Source organism: Heterocephalus glaber, unplaced genomic scaffold, assembly GCF_053883595.1.
Source record: "Heterocephalus glaber isolate CG9 unplaced genomic scaffold, H.glaber_assembly_v1.0 deba00000621, whole genome shotgun sequence".
NCBI classification, from domain to species: Eukaryota; Metazoa; Chordata; class Mammalia; order Rodentia; family Bathyergidae; genus Heterocephalus; species Heterocephalus glaber.
In genome coordinates this window covers 28,973,858-28,990,514 of record NW_028258153.1, presented here as the reverse complement: position 1 = coordinate 28,990,514, position 16,657 = coordinate 28,973,858, and the positions used below count along the sequence as shown (strand labels likewise).

At 52.3% G+C, this 16,657-nt stretch overlaps 1 protein-coding gene across 7 annotated transcripts in view; it reads left to right on the top strand.

The window, feature by feature from the left end:
* Dennd2a (DENN domain containing 2A) overlaps positions 1–14,523 on the top strand; it is an 81,529-nt gene extending 67,006 nt beyond the window's left edge. For all 7 annotated transcript variants that reach the window (XM_087206319.1, XM_021263698.2, XM_021263699.2 and 4 more), the window contains 6 exons: positions 8,203–8,380; positions 9,101–9,142; positions 10,708–10,825; positions 11,283–11,534; positions 12,580–12,666; positions 13,099–14,523. In XM_087206319.1, coding sequence (XP_087062445.1) covers positions 8,203–8,380; positions 9,101–9,142; positions 10,708–10,825; positions 11,283–11,534; positions 12,580–12,666; positions 13,099–13,130 — 709 coding nt within the window. In that variant the 3' untranslated portion in view covers positions 13,131–14,523. The remainder of the gene's footprint in view (positions 1–8,202; positions 8,381–9,100; positions 9,143–10,707; positions 10,826–11,282; positions 11,535–12,579; positions 12,667–13,098) is intronic.
* The last annotated feature ends 2,134 nt before the right edge of the window (positions 14,524–16,657 follow it).

The following is a 16,657-nucleotide window of genomic DNA, read 5'->3' as shown; positions in this document are numbered from 1 at the left end:
ATGTCAAGTCTACGCTTGCAGAGGCCATATCACAAATCAAAACCCTGGAAGACCTGCAGGTGTAATGTACCCTGTGGGTGAATTCTGATCTGTTCAGCAAGGAAGACTCCCTTGCATGGCATCATCTCAGATTTCTGACCCGGAGTGAGCTCCTCTAGGGGACCCAGAGCACAGAGCGGGCCTGTGAGCCCAGGAAGACTGCCAGAAACAAACACACTAAGGAGCTGCAGTTTGGAGAGGAAATAGGCCTCTGAGCTGGAAAACGAAAGAGAGGAAGAAGAACGGAGAGAAGAATGACGAGGGCAAAGTATCCACTCAGACCCCACTAGGGGCAGGGAGGAAGTGGCACCCGCCCTGGCTGCTCCTCACAGAAGCCATCTGGTCACCTTTGTGATGCTTCTCTCTGGACAGTGGCCCTTGGGCTGGTCCCCACTGCCCCCACCCTGTACTAGAGGTCACCGTTCCCTTTTAAGTGTCACCAGCGCTGTGCTCCCATGCAGTTTCTCGGCCAGCAGCTGCTGTAGGCACTGGGCAGCCCTCCAGCTCCCGAGCACTGGGAGTGCGGGCCTGGCCGGGAGTTCGCAGCTGCACCTGGAGGCGGGGGTGAGTAGTAACCCTTTGGTGACCAGATCGGGTCCCACCAGCACTGTGGTGACCGTCCTGATTCTCCTGAAGGCCCTGCGTCCCCAGGGTGGGCTTGTCACAGACAAATGCCCCTCTCTGTAGGGCAATATGTGAAGGTCTGAAGGTTCAGGGATCCCCAGCTGTAGGAGAAGATGAGGCCGCCTCTACCTTGGCCTGGACAGACTTGGGGTCGGCCGGGCTGAGGCTGGGTCAGCCCCTGCTGCAGAGCTACTGTTGCGAGGGACACAGGATAAAGGGCCTCAGTAGTTCCCCAACCCCTTCTGCCCTGTCCAGGGTGGTTTACAGAGGTGACCAGGTGCCCCAGGGGGCTAACAGGAAGACTTGGGAGATGTCTCATCACCCACCTTGTGTGGGCTGGCGTCTTGCCCTGGAGACTCAGCCTCTTCCAATAGTGCATGCCCAGGAGAGGGGCAAGTGGCCAGCAGGGTACGGGCAGTTGTCACCATGGTGTGTGACAGATGTAGACAGCACTGCAGAGATGGTTCCTCCTGGGGATGAGTAGGTAGCAGGAACAGGAATTGTTTGAATGCCCTCTGTGGGGCCAGAGCTTAGCCATGGTTCGGTAGTGATTGTGCGTATGTGCATGTGTATGTGTGTAAAGTGCTTTAATTGCATTTTGAGACCCTTTCCAACTTCCATGCCTGCCCGTCTGTCCTCATCACCCTGGGAGGTGCCCCTGGACATCCCCCTGCCCAGGCATGGCCTCAGGTCTGACCTGAGTCCTCAGCCCTGTGTGTGTGCTCTGACCACACAGAGTTTCTGGCACTTTGCTCCAGGACGAGACTGCCTGACTCTGCAGGGTACAGGGGAAACTGGCTGAGCCACAGTGGTCTGGGGGTGAATGACCGGCAGGCTCTAGGGCCCCATCTTCACATAGATATACAAGGAAATATACAGTGAGTGATTAAACATTTTATTACAGTCAGAGGCACATTGCCATTAACCCCCTCAAAATACTCCTTTCACTTTGCACTGATCCATCATTCTCGCCACCTTCTGCAGCAGTTCTGGAGGTGCTCATTCCTGAGTGTCTTTATGAGGTGGATGCTGCTTCTGAATGCCATCCAAGGGGAAGACAGCCTCATAAAACCATGGTGCTGTGTCCTCATCCTCATCCACCTTATTCACTGGATCTGCCACCGTGGGATTTCTGGCTCTTCCCCAATGTCAAAATGACCATGAAAGGGAAACATTTTGAAGCGATTTAGGACATCAAGACAGCCACAGCAGTGCAACTAAAGACACTCATGAAAGAGAACTTGCAGAACTGCTTCAGAAAGCAACAAGACCAATGGGGTAAGTGTGTTCAAAGCAAGAGGAAGGATTTTGAGGAGAGTTAATGTTTTTTACCCTAATAAATTCTTTCAAATGTAGACATCCAGTGTTTTTCATCTCACCTCACAGAAGGGAAAGCCTGGAGAGCAGGCTGTCAGGACCCCTGTCAGAGCAGTTGCCGTTGCCCTTCCAGCAGAGGCCCCAGTGACGCAGGTGCAACTGGGGACCCCAAAGTCTCTCAGCTCTGAAGTTTTCGGACTCCTCAGGACAGGAGAAATCTGTGCCCACCTCACTGTGCTTGATTTATGGCCAAGGACCCGCAGGAGATCAAGGGTTCTTTGGCCAGGTCTAGATACTTTTTTTGGTACCAAGGATCGAACTCGGGACCTTGTGCTCGCAAGGCAGGTACCAGAACCATTGAGCTAAATCCCTGGCCTATTGGCCAGGTCTAAACAAGCAAGGGCTTGAGGAACAGTGGCTGGCTGCAAGTTTCCTGACCTGGAAAATCCCCTGAGGAAAACCTCCAGCCTAAGTCACAGCTGCCTGCTGCATCCCTCACATTGGACTGCTCATGTGCCCATTCCAGCCCTGCTCAGCTGCGAGGGTGGAAGCCTCCTCAGCTCCTTGTGAGGCCAGAGCAGAGCATGAGAACAGGATGTGTCACCAGCCCCATGAGTGGCCCCATGACATCCCCAAGTGGGCCTTCACCCACATCCAGAGCTCTCCCCCATAAACACAACTCACGGTATTTAGTCACCATTGCTAGAGAGTCTGCCCACAGTGAGGAAACTGCAAGGAGTTGTGGCAAATATTGTATGAGTTAGAAAAGGGTTTCAAGTTGAGCCCAAAATCCATCAGATTTAAAATAACATTTTCGCTCTGTTTCATTGTTAGGGTGGACACTGAGTGTTTCTAAAGGCTGTGTCAAGCCCAGGCCTGACAGATGGAAAGGGGGGGATGTTGGTGTGATGGCTTACTCTGTCGCCCTAGCAACTCAGATAAATATTTCCCACTACCCCCTGCCGTCATTTTCCTGATGATGAACATTTTGGTTTTTAGTTTACTCATTTCAGTCCCAAAAAGTTTGGCTAACCCTATAGCCCAGGCCTAATAATAACATCAGAATTGGGGCAGGGGATTTAGCTCAGTGGTTCTGCTGCCTGCCTAGCAAGCACAAGGTCCCGAGTTCGATCCTTGGTACCAAAAAAAGAAATAACATCAGAATTGCACATATACAAGTTTATATAAAAGTTTTAGCACCAAGTTTTTAATACTCAAAAAAGTCACTTTCTGTCTTCTGTAGTGTAATAAATCACATGCTGAAAGACAGAGGACTAGCTAAGGATAAATAGGATTAGGTGATAAATCTTGACAAATAGTGTACTGGAGTTTGAGCCATAGCTCTGACATCGGGGTAACCACACAAATAAGTGTGTGTGTGTGGCTGTGTTCCTTTTTCATTCTTTTGTTTTTTTGAGACAGGGTCTCACTATGTAGTCCAGGCTGGCCTTGAACTCACTGTGTAATCCAGGCTGGCAACCCTCCTGCCTCAGCCTCTGGAGTGCTGGGATTACATATATGTGCCATCATTCCCAGGTGTTCCTTTCAGTTCATTTTCAGTGTTTACAGGGTTCCATGGGATCCTGCATGCTTTCCAGTGTCACAGGTGTGTAAGCATGGCCTCCTGTGGCTGAGTTTGGCCCAGGCCTCCCTGCAGGTGACAGCAGCTGTCACCACTGTTCTGGCAGCCGAACAACTCCCTTGGAGGTCTGGCTGGTCCTCAGCGTGCCTGACAAAGTGTTAGAGACAGATACATTTAATTCCTCAAAGTCCTGAAAAAACCACGGAATAGCAACAGTACATTCTGACTACATAGTAGCCACCTGTTTTGGCGTGCAGACACCAAGACATTAGCATCTGGAGCAAGAGCACAGCCACATGTGCCATTGTCTTCTAACTCAAGCACACAGCTGCCAGGGCCAGGGAGCCCCAGGCCGCAGCGGCGACATGTCTTGTCTTCCTTTTCCATGTGATGGCTCCAGCCTCTCTGACCCGGTACCTCTTAGATTCTCAGAGTGCCGAGTCTGCGTCGTTCCTGTCTGGAGCCCCCTGAGCAGCCCTCGCCTGACCTTCCTGTGCCAGCCCTGGTTCTTTCTGTGGCTCCCGCAGAAAGATACCACTTCTGGCCTGGCTCGTGCTCTTTCAGACTCAGGATTGGTAGATGGTAAAGCCGAAGGATACTGGAGATTATCTCATCTGCAGAAGAATCTGAGCCCTAGAGAGATGACGGGCTCTTCCTGAGATCACACGGGAAGCAAATTCCCGAGGCTCAGCCTGTGTCTTTTTTAAACTCAGTTTAGCCACGTGCCAGGCATGATGGTACACACTTGTAGTCCCAGAACTCCTGGGAGGCTGAGGCAGGAGGATCGAACATGCAAGCCCAGCCTAGGTGATTTAGCAAGGTCCTGTCTCAAAAAATACAGGAAATGGCTGGGGATGTAGTGCAGTGTAACGGCCCTGGGTTCAATCTCCAGTACCAAAAAATAAAATGAACACCTTATTTCTGGATTTAAAAATCTGCAAGGTGACAGCCACTTCCCACAAGTTTCACCAGGCCCAGACCTGAGCTTTTCTTTCCTTCCTCTTCCTGTTGGGAAGCTGGAGGCACCGATCTAGTCATCCTTCCCATTCTGGGGGGGGTCTGAGTTGGGAAGGGCATTGACTGTCCTGGTCGTATCTTAGCACATGCTCGCGGGCCTCAAGGATGGCATCGAGCCTGGGGAGTGGACAGGACCCAGTCTAGGAGAACCGAAGCCCCCGCAGTGCATCCTGATCTTCCCAAAGCGAGCAAGCATTCTAGGACCAGGCCCTCTGCTGGGTGCCTGTCCAGAGCTCTGTGGCCACCTTCCCCCGGGGGTGTCCTCCCTTCCCTGCTGATGTACAGTAGGGCACTGCTGCCGTGCTGGTTTCTTTCCTCCACCCCCAGTGCTTGCAAGCCAGCTGCGAGGGACTCTTCCAGATAGCTGACTTCAAAACTGCAGGCTCCTGCAGCCAGCCTTGCTCTCCATCAAGCCCTGAAGCGTCAACCTTGGCTCCCCTAACAGTTCCATGCTTCACAAGTTGGGTGGGGAATGAGCCAGGTATGGCGGTGCATGCCTGTGATTCCAGCACTCAGGAGGCTGAGGCAGGAGGATTGCCACAAGTTCAACGCCAGCCTATGTCATGAGACCCTCCCTCAAAAAAACAAACAATTAGAGAATTTTTACAGCAGTGATTGAGAAAAACATGCTGCACTCAAAAGAATCCTTTCTTTCCTCCTCTACTACCTATTTTAAGGCAGGAGTTCTGTCATGTCTGCAGAATTTACCCTTGCTTTTCCTGTTGCACAGGCTTTTTAGAACAGTGTGGGGGGCTAGAGCACGGGAGGGATGAGCCACAGCTCCAACAGCCCCTGTTCTGCTGCTCCTGCCGCCTCCAGTCTCAAGTTGTTGATGATAGTCAGGTGTGGAAACTTCTGGCTCTAGCTGCAGGGCAATCTGATTATTAAACAAAGCCAAAAGCTCTCCTTACAAGAAACGGTCACCTAGGTCACCTACCTTCACAGCCAGCAGGTCACCAGTTGAGTAGTCCTTTGTCCTTATCAGACTTGGATACAGTTGTTCCCTTACCTCACTGATTCCAGTTCACTGAATGCATTTCATCTTTCTTCCTGTAGCTTTTTTCTTCTTGTGGTACTGGGGATCCAACCCAAGGGCTTCCACTACACAACATATCCAGCCCCTTTCTTTGAGACTGTAAGACCGAGGGCCTTACCAAACGCTCTGAGGAGCTGACTAGTGAAGCACACCCAGGAATCCCAGCGGTGCCTTCAGAATGTAAGACCAAGAGCCTTACCAAACGCTCCAAGGAGCTGACTACAGCGAAGAACACCCGGGAAGGAACACACCGGACAAGTTGGAAAACAGACCTTTATTAGTCTGGCCAGACGGCACTCCCAAAGCAAAATAGCTTAGAGAGGCAACTGGCTCAGAATCCGAGGCTGTTTTTATAGGGGGTTGAGGGGGAAGTTAACATACAGAATTAAAGAAAAGGGGACAAAGGTTAGTGGTCGACTGTCACATATTGATGGTCAGCAGACATCTGCAACTTGTTCTAACAATTGTGGTGCCTGGAATATCAGTTCCGGGTAAACAAAGAGTTGAGTAGTTTACTCTGGGACTCTAGGTCTGTTACAGATCCCTATCTAGCGTCCCTAAACTAACAAGCATCTCCATCTATTAACTCACATTTTAATCACAATGGGGCTGGAGAAAAAGGAACAAAGGTTATGCAGTCCCACGGACAGGTCTTGTTAAATTGCCTGGGTTGGTCTCAAATTTAGGATCTTCCTGCCTCCACCTCCTAGAGTGCTGGGAAGACAGGCATGCGCCACCACCCCCTCAATGATTCCTGACAAGCTCTGGGAAGTTTTATGGCACTGAGATTACAGGCACCTGGCATTCATCCATGCACAGCTGCTGGCTCAGCTGCCCGCAGGCTGACAGAGGGCCTGAAGCAGTAACCTTGGGCATAGGAAAGGTCTGTCTGGCTCACGGTTTTGGAGGTTTCGTCTCATGGTCCGTTGGCTCTGTTGCCTTTGGGGCTTGCAGTGAGTCTGAACTTCTTGGTGAGAGCTCATGGAACAAGGAGCTGCTCACTTCATGGTGGCTGGGAAGCCAAAGAGGCAGGCTGGGGCTGGGGATGGGGCTGGGCCAGGGTTTCCTTTAGGGACTCCCACCCAACTTCCTCCACCAGGCTGCACCTCCTAAGGAGGCCACCATCATCCAGAGTCCTTCACACAGGGGCCTTTGGGGGCATTCAAAGTCCAGATCATTGCAGCAGGTAGCACCAAAAGTTTCCTAACCAAAGCCAGGCGTGTTGGTGCAAGCCTATTATCCCAGCACTCAGGAGGCTAAGGCAGGAGGATCACCTGAGTTCAAGGCCAGACTGAACTACATAGCAAGACCTGTCTCAAAACAACAACAAGAAAAAAGAGTTCTCCCTGGTCACTAACCGTGTTAGCATTTGGCCAGAGTTCTGGGCAAGGGTAACAGTATCTGAGCTCGGCTTTTACCCAGTGGATCTATGTGCAGCTAGCTGATTGCTGGCCTGTGACTACCAAGGCCTTGTCCTCATTTTTCCTGATTGCACCAAGGTATTCATGCCTGGTGGAGACAATGTGGGGAATGGAGCAAAGGAAAGACTGCAGGATTGTAATGTAGATGGAATGTAAATCACCTGGAAGTGGGGGTGTGGCAGCCCACTCCTGTCATCTCATCACTCCAGAGGCTGAGGCAGGAGGATCCCTCACAAGTTTGAGGCCAGCCTTGACTACATAGTGAATTCAAGGCCAGCCGGAGCTACATAATGAGACCCTGTCTCAAGAAAACAAACAAAAGCACCTGCAATAAGAAAATGAGTGGGCCAGGGATTTAGCTCAGTGGTTCCAGCGCCTGCCTCGAAAGCGCAAGGTCCTGAGTTCGATCCCCAGTACCAAAAAAATAGAAAGAAAATGAATGTCCATGAGAAAACAGGTTTTAGCTGTCATCTCAGTTGGTTTTCTGTTGCTATGACAAGGCACCCAGGACAGGTACTTTATAAAGAGGTATGGTCGGCTCCTGACTCCATGGTGCCACCTCCTTGGCAAGGTCATCCCTGGTCATCCAGCCATGGCAGTGTCTGTGACTGGAAAGGGAATGGACTCAAGGAGCAAAGAGGACCAGGCTCACTCATGTAACACCCCGTCTCATGGGACCAGGCCTGCCCTGCCTGGACAGCAGGACCCATTCATGGCCAGGAGCCCCAGGGCTTGATGATCTCCCACTTCAGCACTGCCTCCCTGGGGACCCAGCACCTGGTACCCTAATGAAGGGATTGTTGTGGGTTTTGTTTTGGTGGGGAAATGATTGATCCAAACTTATGGGGACCCAGGTGTGGGAGGATGGAAAGTTCGAGCCTAGCCTGAGCAACTTAATGACTTAGGGAGACCCTGACTCAAAATACAAAATAGAAAGGGCTGGGGACGGAGCTCAGTGCAAAGGCCCTGGGTTCAACCCCCAGTACTGCAAAACCCAAAAACTCAACTCCCCGCAGAGCCCACGTGTGAGTTCCTGGGGTGGGGAATCAGCTCTGCTGCTGTCCTCCAAGCCACCTGCCCACCCTGCCTGGGCTGAGTCCCATCTCGTGCCCAGCCGTTGGCCTCGGGTCCTCGCTGACGGCCTCTCCACCCATCTCTCGGCACAGCACCCTGTCCAAGTGCTGCCACGCGATGGTGGCTCTCATCTACCCCTTCAGCTGGCAGCACACCTACATCCCTGTGCTGCCACCGGCCATGATCGACATCGTGTGCTCGCCCACGCCCTTCCTCATCGGGCTGCTGGCCAGCTCACTGCCGCTGCTGCAAGAGCTGCCGCTGGAGGAGGTGAGGCACCCGCCTGTCCTGTGGCCCCAGGAGAGGTGTGGTGGGGGAGGCTTGGTCTGCACAGTCCTGCTTGGAGCCAGACTCAGCCAGCCCTTTGGTGACTCCAGGCGCTGTTGTCCCCTCTAAAGGAGGTGTCTGTGGACAACCTAGCCCAGCATCAGAGCTCTGATGGCAGAAATGGCCATCTGTCCTGGTGACCCCTTCCCCTTCCACCGGCACTGAGCACACAGAGCTCATGTAGCTGGGATGTGTTTGAACCAGAGACAGAGTGGATGAGGGCGTGCACCTCTAGGAGGTCCTTTGTCCCATCAGTTAAAAGGACAACCTCCAAAGCCAGGCATGGTGGCACACTCCTGTAGTCTCAACACTCGGGAGGCTAAGGCCAGAGGTTCACAAGTTCAAGCCCAGCCTGGGCAGCTTGGTGATGTAGCCAAACTCTGTCTCGAAATACGGAAAGAAGGCTGGGGATGTAGTTCAGTGCAGAGACCCTGGGTATGAACCCCAACACCACAAAACAAAACAAAGCAGCAGGGCAGGGGGTGCAGCCGGAATGCACAGGTGAGCCCCGCTGTACTTTGGGGTGGGAAGCCCTCCTGCCGCTCCATGTGAGGGAACCATGGGGCCCCTGGCCAACCGCCTCTGGCCACCAAGAGGACGGGGAGGACTTGGTCCTCGTGTGTCCCCGAAGCCTGGTGACTTGGCCCCTTCCTCTGTCTGCAGGTCCTGGTGGTTGACCTCATCAACAACCGCTTCCTCCGGCAGGTGAGGGGGCCCGGCCCAGCCCTAAACCCTTTGTTTCTGCCTCTCAGTCCTTGGGGCTCAGCTCCCCACTTCCGGAAAGGCCCCGGGGAGGGGGATGAGACAGGTGAGGGCAAAGGGGAGGGCACTGGCCAAGGATTGATTTCCTTGCGTACTGGCAAGAAAGGATTTTCTAACAATTAGAATCAGGACACAAGATTACATGCATGGGGGGGATTGCTTTTGTGGTGCTGGAATTGAACCTAGGGCCTTGGACTTCTAGGAAAACACTATCACTGAGGTAGCCACTGCTACTATATTTTTATAAAGAAAGAGAAGCCAGGTATGATGGCCAACAACTAATCCTGACACTCAGGAGGCTGAGGCAGGAGGATCCCCGAAAGTCAAGGCCAGCCTTGGCCACATAGTGAGTTCAGGGCCAGCCTGAGCCACATAGCAGACCTGTCTCAAAAGAAAACCAAAACATTAGGGCCGGGGATTGAGCTCAGTGGTTCTGCCACCTGCCTTCAAGGCGCAAGGTCCTGAATTCGATCCCTATTACCAAAAAAAAAAGAGAGGAAAAAAAAAAGATTGAAAGGAAAGCCCAACAAAACATTAATGCTGATGCCTTAGAGAAACAGGCAAATAGATTTTTAGTGGTTTTAAAGTGTTCTATTCTCCACCTGCTGCGCAAGCACAAGGACCCAAGTTCCATCCCCGGTACCAAAAAAAACCCAAAAAACAAAAAAAGTGTTCTAATTGTTTCATGTATTTGCCTGAAATGATCACAAATTACTTTCATTATGAAAGTAACATACACGTATTTTTTATTATTTGTCTGAGAGCTCTGGCTGCTCTCAAATCTTGCAAAGAATAACTACACTGGAGGCTGAGCCGGAGGATCACAAATTCAAGCCCAGACTGGGCATCTTAGTGACTTAGCAAGCCCATCTCTGAATTTAAAAGAAGGGCTGGGCCGGGGATTTAGTTCAGTGGTTTCGACGCCTGCCTTGCAAGTGGAAGGACCCGAGTTCGATCCCTGGTACCAAAAAAAATAATAGAAGGGCTGGGACAGAAAAGATGCAGTCCGAAGATTCAATCCCCAGAACCACAGAAAAGGGAAAAGAGAAAGGAGACTGATCACAGAAAGGTGCTCTGGCTTTCTGACAGCAGTATGCTTGGGGTTGCTGGTTGAAGAGTTTATCATTAGTTCCTTCTCCTCTCCTCCCAGAGACCCTTGGGCTCTGAGGCCCAGGGCCTGCGCAGCCTGATCACACAGCTGTGGCTGGGGGGTTGGGGCACACATATCCACCTAGTGCCACTTGCCCAGGGGACTATACGGCATTGCTTCTTCACAGTGAGGGAACTGTCCACGGGTAGCCCATGGTACACATGGAGAGCTGGGTGTGGTGGCACATGCCTATAATCCCAGCACTTGGGAGGCTGAGGCAGGAGGATTGCCTCAAGTTTGAGGCCAGCCTGGGCTACATAGTGAATTTAAGGCCAGCCTGAGCTGCATAGCAAGACCCTGTCTCAAAATAATAATAAACTGGCTGCTGAGCTGCCTGCCGTGCCTCTCTGCTGCACAGATGGAGGATGAGGACTCCATTCTGCCCCGGAAGCTGCAGGTGGCCCTGGAGCACATTCTGGAGCAGAGAAATGAGCTGGCCTGTGACCAGGATGGAGGGTCCCCAGACTTTGAGCACGGTAAAGGCCGCTCCTGCTGCGCCTCGGGCCCTTGGGAGAATGGGCGGAGACACCGGAGGGAAGGCGGGTGTACTGCTCGTATCCAGATTTCATTCAAGACTTGAATTATGGGGAGAATTCCCCACCATCCCCAGGGTGGCCCTACAGTGTCTGTAAAGAGGCAAAGAAATGGCTAGAGCTGAGCATGATGCTGCATGCCTGTAACCCCAGCACTCAGGAAGCTGAGGCAGGAGGATTGCTGCAAGTTCGAGGCCAGCCTGGGCTACATAGTTCAAAGCCAGCCTGAGCTACATAGACCCTGTTTCAAAAAACCAAAACAAAAGCGAAAAAGAATAGGAGTGGCTGAACGACCTTCTTCTTCGGGGGCAGGCTGGGGGGTGAGGGGAGGGTGTCGCCATGGAGGTGGCCTCTGCCTGGCTGTTCCAGACCCACATGCCCCAGCTCCTTTCCCCTCCAGGCCCGGAGTGCAGCCCCCTGAGTGAAGTGGTGTCTGAGGCCTTCGTGCGCTTCTTTGTGGAGGTCGTGGGCCACTACTCTCTGTTCCTGACACCCGGCGCAGGCGAGTGGGAGGAGCGGGCCCTGCAGCGGGAGGCCTTCCGCAAGGCGGTGTCCTCCAAGAGCCTGCGCAGCTTCCTTGAGGTCTTCATGGAGACGCAGACCTTCCGGGGCTTTGTGCAGGACCGAGAGCTGTGGTGCCAGGGTGCCAAAGGTCAGTGCGTCCTGAGGGTGTGGGTGTGGGCGCAGCACCACCTGCCAGAGAGCTGTGCTGAGGCCCCGCCTGACCTCCCCACCCCAACCCCACCCTGCTTCCCTTATTGCACAAGGACCCTGCAGGTGTTTGCCCACCTTGCAAAACCCGCCATGACCAGCCAGGTGTGTCTCACACCTATAATCCTAGCACTCAGAAGGCTGTGGCAGGAGGATGGCAAGTTTGAGCTTGTCTTGGGCAGGTTATCAATTTGGTGAGACTCTGTCTCAAAATTAAAAAAAAAAAAAAAAAAAAAAAAAAAAAACCCAGGCATGGTGGCAGTGTCTAATCCCAGCACTCCGGAGCCTGAGGCAGAAGAATCACTACGACTTCGAGGACAGTCTGAGCTACATAGTGAGTTTAGGACTATCCTGAACTACAAAGTGAGACCCTGTCTCAAACACCCCCCCCAATAAATAAAATACAAATTTAAAAGGCAGCTGGGTATGGTGGCACACTCCTGTAATCTCAGCACTTGGGAGGCTGAGGCAGGAAGATTGCCATGAGTTTGAGGACAGCCTGAGCTACATAGTGAGTTCAGACAGCCTGAATTACAAAGTGAGACTTTGTCTCAAAAAACCAAAAAAATAGGGCAGGGATGTAACTCAGTGGCACTGCACGGTCCTGAAAAAAAAAATTAAAAGCCTGGAGGTGTAGCTCAGTGCAGAGGTCCTCAATTCAATCCCAATACCACCATCAGTCAGCATCTACTATCACTGTGCTGACAGTAGGTGGGAGGCAGGTTGGAGGCTGAGAGGCTTAGCAGGGGTAGGTACCCCAGGAAGAGACCACGGAGACAGAGGCTGGGAGCCGAGGGCCCAGCCTTCCTGAGCTCCCTGGTGGAATCAGCCTCATCTTTGAAACCGTGCGCCTGGTGTAGTGTAGACACCTAGGAGCTGCTTTCGAATGTGCAGTGTGCGAGGGGCAGGGTGCCCCAGCGTGTGTGCGGGCTGTGCTTGGCACACGGAGGAAGAGGCAACCGGGCTATGGTCTCTCTCCTCGCCAGGTCTGTTCGAGGTGCGCGCCCAGGAGTACCTGGAGACGCTGCCCATCGGGGAGCACAGCGGTGTCAACCGGTTCCTGAAGGGGCTCGGTAAGGCCACGCCCCATGCCCCCCCCCCGCGCGCGCGCACATCTCTGCGGGGGTCTTGAGCCGCTCCTTCCCAAAGCCAGGGCTGAAAATAATGTGGGCTGGGTGAAATGGCATTTGTATGCCCTGTGCTGATTTGTCCCTAACCTGTAATCCTAGCCCTTGGGAGGCGGAGGCGGGAAGATGTCACACGTTCGAGGCCCGCGCTTCCGAGTTAAGCCCAAGGCCCGCCTGAACTACATGCAGTGATGAGACCCTGTCTCAAAAAAGAAAGGGGCAGGGCCCGGGATTTAGCTCCATGGTTCCGCCGCCTTCCTCGCAAGTGCAAGGTCCTGAGTTTGATCCCCAGTACCAAAAAAAAACGAAAAAAGAAAGGGGCAACAATTAACTCACCAATCTGCCTGCGTCGTGAAATGTCCTTATTTTCTTTCTTAGGCAACAAAATGAAGTTTCTCCACAAGAAATAGCTTGGCTCGGCCTCAACAGAAAGCTCTGGCCCAATGGCCCTGGGTCTCAGCAGTTCCTGGTAGCCTCTCTGAGGGGCTGGGCCCTGGGGTTTCCCGGGGTGGGTCCAGCCACCAGCTCTGCCCGGGACACGCTGCGCACTGCCCAGAGCTGCCACCAACAGGCAACACGCGATTTTCGTGGTTGTTTTGGGATGTGGGGATTTTAAACCTCAGATGTTAAAAGAAAGTGTTTGGGTTTTCCTGTTGTTATGCCGGGGCCCAAATGAAGCTCTGTCCACAGCTCAATCCAGCAGGAGGAGAAAGGGAGAACAGGGGACAGGCCGGGCTCCAAGGGAGGACAAAGCTGGGGCCAGTGACACCCACAGACACGCAGCAGGCTCCTCCTGCCGGGTCAGTGATGCCACCTGGTGGCCGAGGCCTTGTGTCTCGAGGACTTGCTGGTGGCTTTTGTCCTCTGGAAGCCATGGACGTCTTCACGCAGCCTGGGACTGAGGGCACTCACAGGAAGAGGAGACCCTGTAAACTGTTACTAAAATGTTCCTGGGGCCCTGAAACTTGTGACACCGGCTGGACCCCCCTGGGGACCCTTAACCACCACAGTGACCGCATTGCATGCAGACGGAGAGGGGACGAAGGAGGCTGTGGTCCAGTGGTGGTCGGGGGCCTCATGAGATGCGGGACTGTGGACGGCAGGAGCAGGTGCAGCAGGGCCACAGGCCGAGAGGCACTTTGGGGACGGGGGGCGCAAGCCAGGCTCAGGGCAGCCTCCGGCCAGCCCCCGGGACACCCCCTCCCGGGTCCCATCAAGGTGCCGCCCAGAACCTGACCAAAGCACAGATGCGACTCTGACCTCAAAAGTGACCCAGGGGCCTTGTGGCACCGTAGATGCTCGGGCCTGTCAGGGAGTTAGGGGCACTACCCCAAAACTAGCCAGGATCTGGGGCACCCATTTCTTTCCCACAGAAGATACAGAGTTTATGTCAGGGTTGCTAGGACTCCCCCAAAGGTAGGGATCAGGCTATGCATACGCATTAACCCGAGGAAGGCCAGACATGGACCTGTCACCCCAGCACTCAGAAGGCTGAGGCAGGAGGGTTGCTGGGAGTTTGAGGCCAGCTTGGGCTACATAGTGAGACCCTGTCTCAAAACAACAATAACAAAAAGAAATAATAACCCAAGGAGCTGTGTGGCAGGGGGTGGAGGAGCCTGGATGAGAGTCTGTGTGGGGCTCAGGAGTTCGTGTCTCCCCACATTCCTTACCTTTATTAATGCTGATTCTGTCCAGAAATAACCATTCTTAATATTTTGGAATACGCTTTTCTTTTCTAACTTATTTCTTATTATATTGTTTAATTAAGACTTCTACATGAATAAATATATATCTTTATCAACATTCAATGATTTATAGTATTCTATTTTATGGGTAAATTAAAAGTAATCTTGCCAGGTATGGTAGTACACCCAGTTATCCCAGCACTTGGGAGGCTGAGGCAGGATTGCCACCAGTTCAAGGCCAGCCTGGGCTACATAGTGAGATCCTGTCTCATTCAAAAAACAAATAATTTATCTCACCATTTTTTTTCTTTTTTTGGTAGTACTAGGGATTGAACCCCAGGCCTTAAACATGCTAGGCAAGTGCTCTAACATGGACCTACATCCCAGCCCTTTTTTTATTTTTTATTTTGAGATGTGGTCTCTCTAAATTCCCCAGTTTGGCCTTGAACTTGGGATTCTCCTGCCTCAGCCTCCTGAGTAGCTGGAATTACAGGTATGCACCTCCACACCTGGCCCATTTACTCTTATTTATGCATACAAGATGTTCTCAACTTTTTAATATCATAAGGAATGTTGAGAAAAGCATCTTTGTATATATCATAGCATACTTGCCTGCTTTTTATTTTCGTTTTTGCTTGAAGTAAAATATACATATGGAAAAGTATGTATACAGATCACAAGTATCAGCCTGCCTGAGTGAGCTCACAAGTGACAGCTGTATATCTAAAACCAGAAACAGCATCTCCGGAACTCCAGGTACCCCACTGCACCCCTTTCCAAATGTCCTTCCCACCCCACCCCCACTACGTAACCAACTGTGCACCACACAGTGATGAACCAGGCTGAGGCAGCAGGAGGATGGCAAGTTCAAGCCCAGCCTGGGTAACTTAGACCTTGTCTCAAAGAAAGGGCTGGGAATGTCACTCAGGGCAAAGCCCTAGGTTCAGCCTCTGGGACAGTACTGTTAAGATCGAGGAGAGTGGTAAGCTCTGCTCACAGCTGGGCAGATTGGTGGAATGGGGTTAGGGTTTTTGACTTGGGTTGGTTTGCTTGCTTGCTTATTTTTTGCTGTGCTGGGGGTGGAACCCAGGGCCTTGCCTGTGCTAGGCGAGCGCTGTGCCCAAGCTCTACCCTTGGCCCAGTAAAGCTATTTGGTTCAAAACAATGCAGCTGGGCCGGTACGGATTAAGAGCAATGAAATAAATGGCATTTCGTAAACAAAAACCAGCACAAAACAAGTGGCCAGAAAGCTTGGTGTGCTGGGCGGGTCCCCACGTTGGGCTTTGGGTCTTGCCCCCCACAATTCCAGGAACCAAGTCCTCTAACACTACAGAGTGCATATTTATTTTCCAGGTCAGCCATGGGGAGACAGGCCCATAATCCCAGGACTCTGAGAGGTTGAGGCAGGAGGATCACAGGTTTGAGCACACCCTGGGCAACATAGTGACTTAGTGAGACCCTGTCTTCAAATAAAAACTGTAAGAGGGCCAGGGATGAAGCTCAGTGTGAAGGCCCTGGGTCCATCCCCAGGGTGGGGTGTGGGGAAGGTAGCATACATTTTCTATTAAAGACATTTAAAAGCTGGCCGTTGGGCTGGGGATTTAGCTCAGTGGTACCATCGCCTGCCTCACAAGCGCAAGGTCCTGAGTTCGATCCCCCTTTGATCCCCACCACCACCAAAAAAAAAAAAAGAAAGCTGGGTGTGGTAGCACATGCCTATAATTCCAGAATTGGGAGGCTGAAGCTGGAGGATCTCTACAGCCTGAGCTAGTAGTGATTTCAAGGCCAATCTGAACTACAGAGTGATAACCTGTCTCAAAACAAAACAAAGGACATAGTGTTTCTAAATATCTCAAGTGCATTTCAGTGAATGGCAGGCCTGTGGTGCACATTTGGAGTACGTTCTTCGGGGGACTGGCTTGCTCTTGACACTGGAGATGCCATCTAGTGGCCAAGGGAAAGGGTGGGTGGGGGAGCATGTACCCGGGCATAGGTGACTCGGTGAGAAACACAATTCATCGTGGAGGAGGCCCAGATCACTGATCTAAGGCAGCAACCTGACATCTCCATTAGGACAATGAGTTCTTATGGCAGAAACATCTGATCACTCAGATTAAGGATAACAATAAGCCAGGTGTGGTGGGGCACACCTATGATCCCCACACTTGGAAGGCTGAGGCAGGAGGATCCTCAAAGTTCGAGGCCAGCCTGGGCTACATAGTGAGTTCAAGACCAGCCTGAACTGTGTAGCA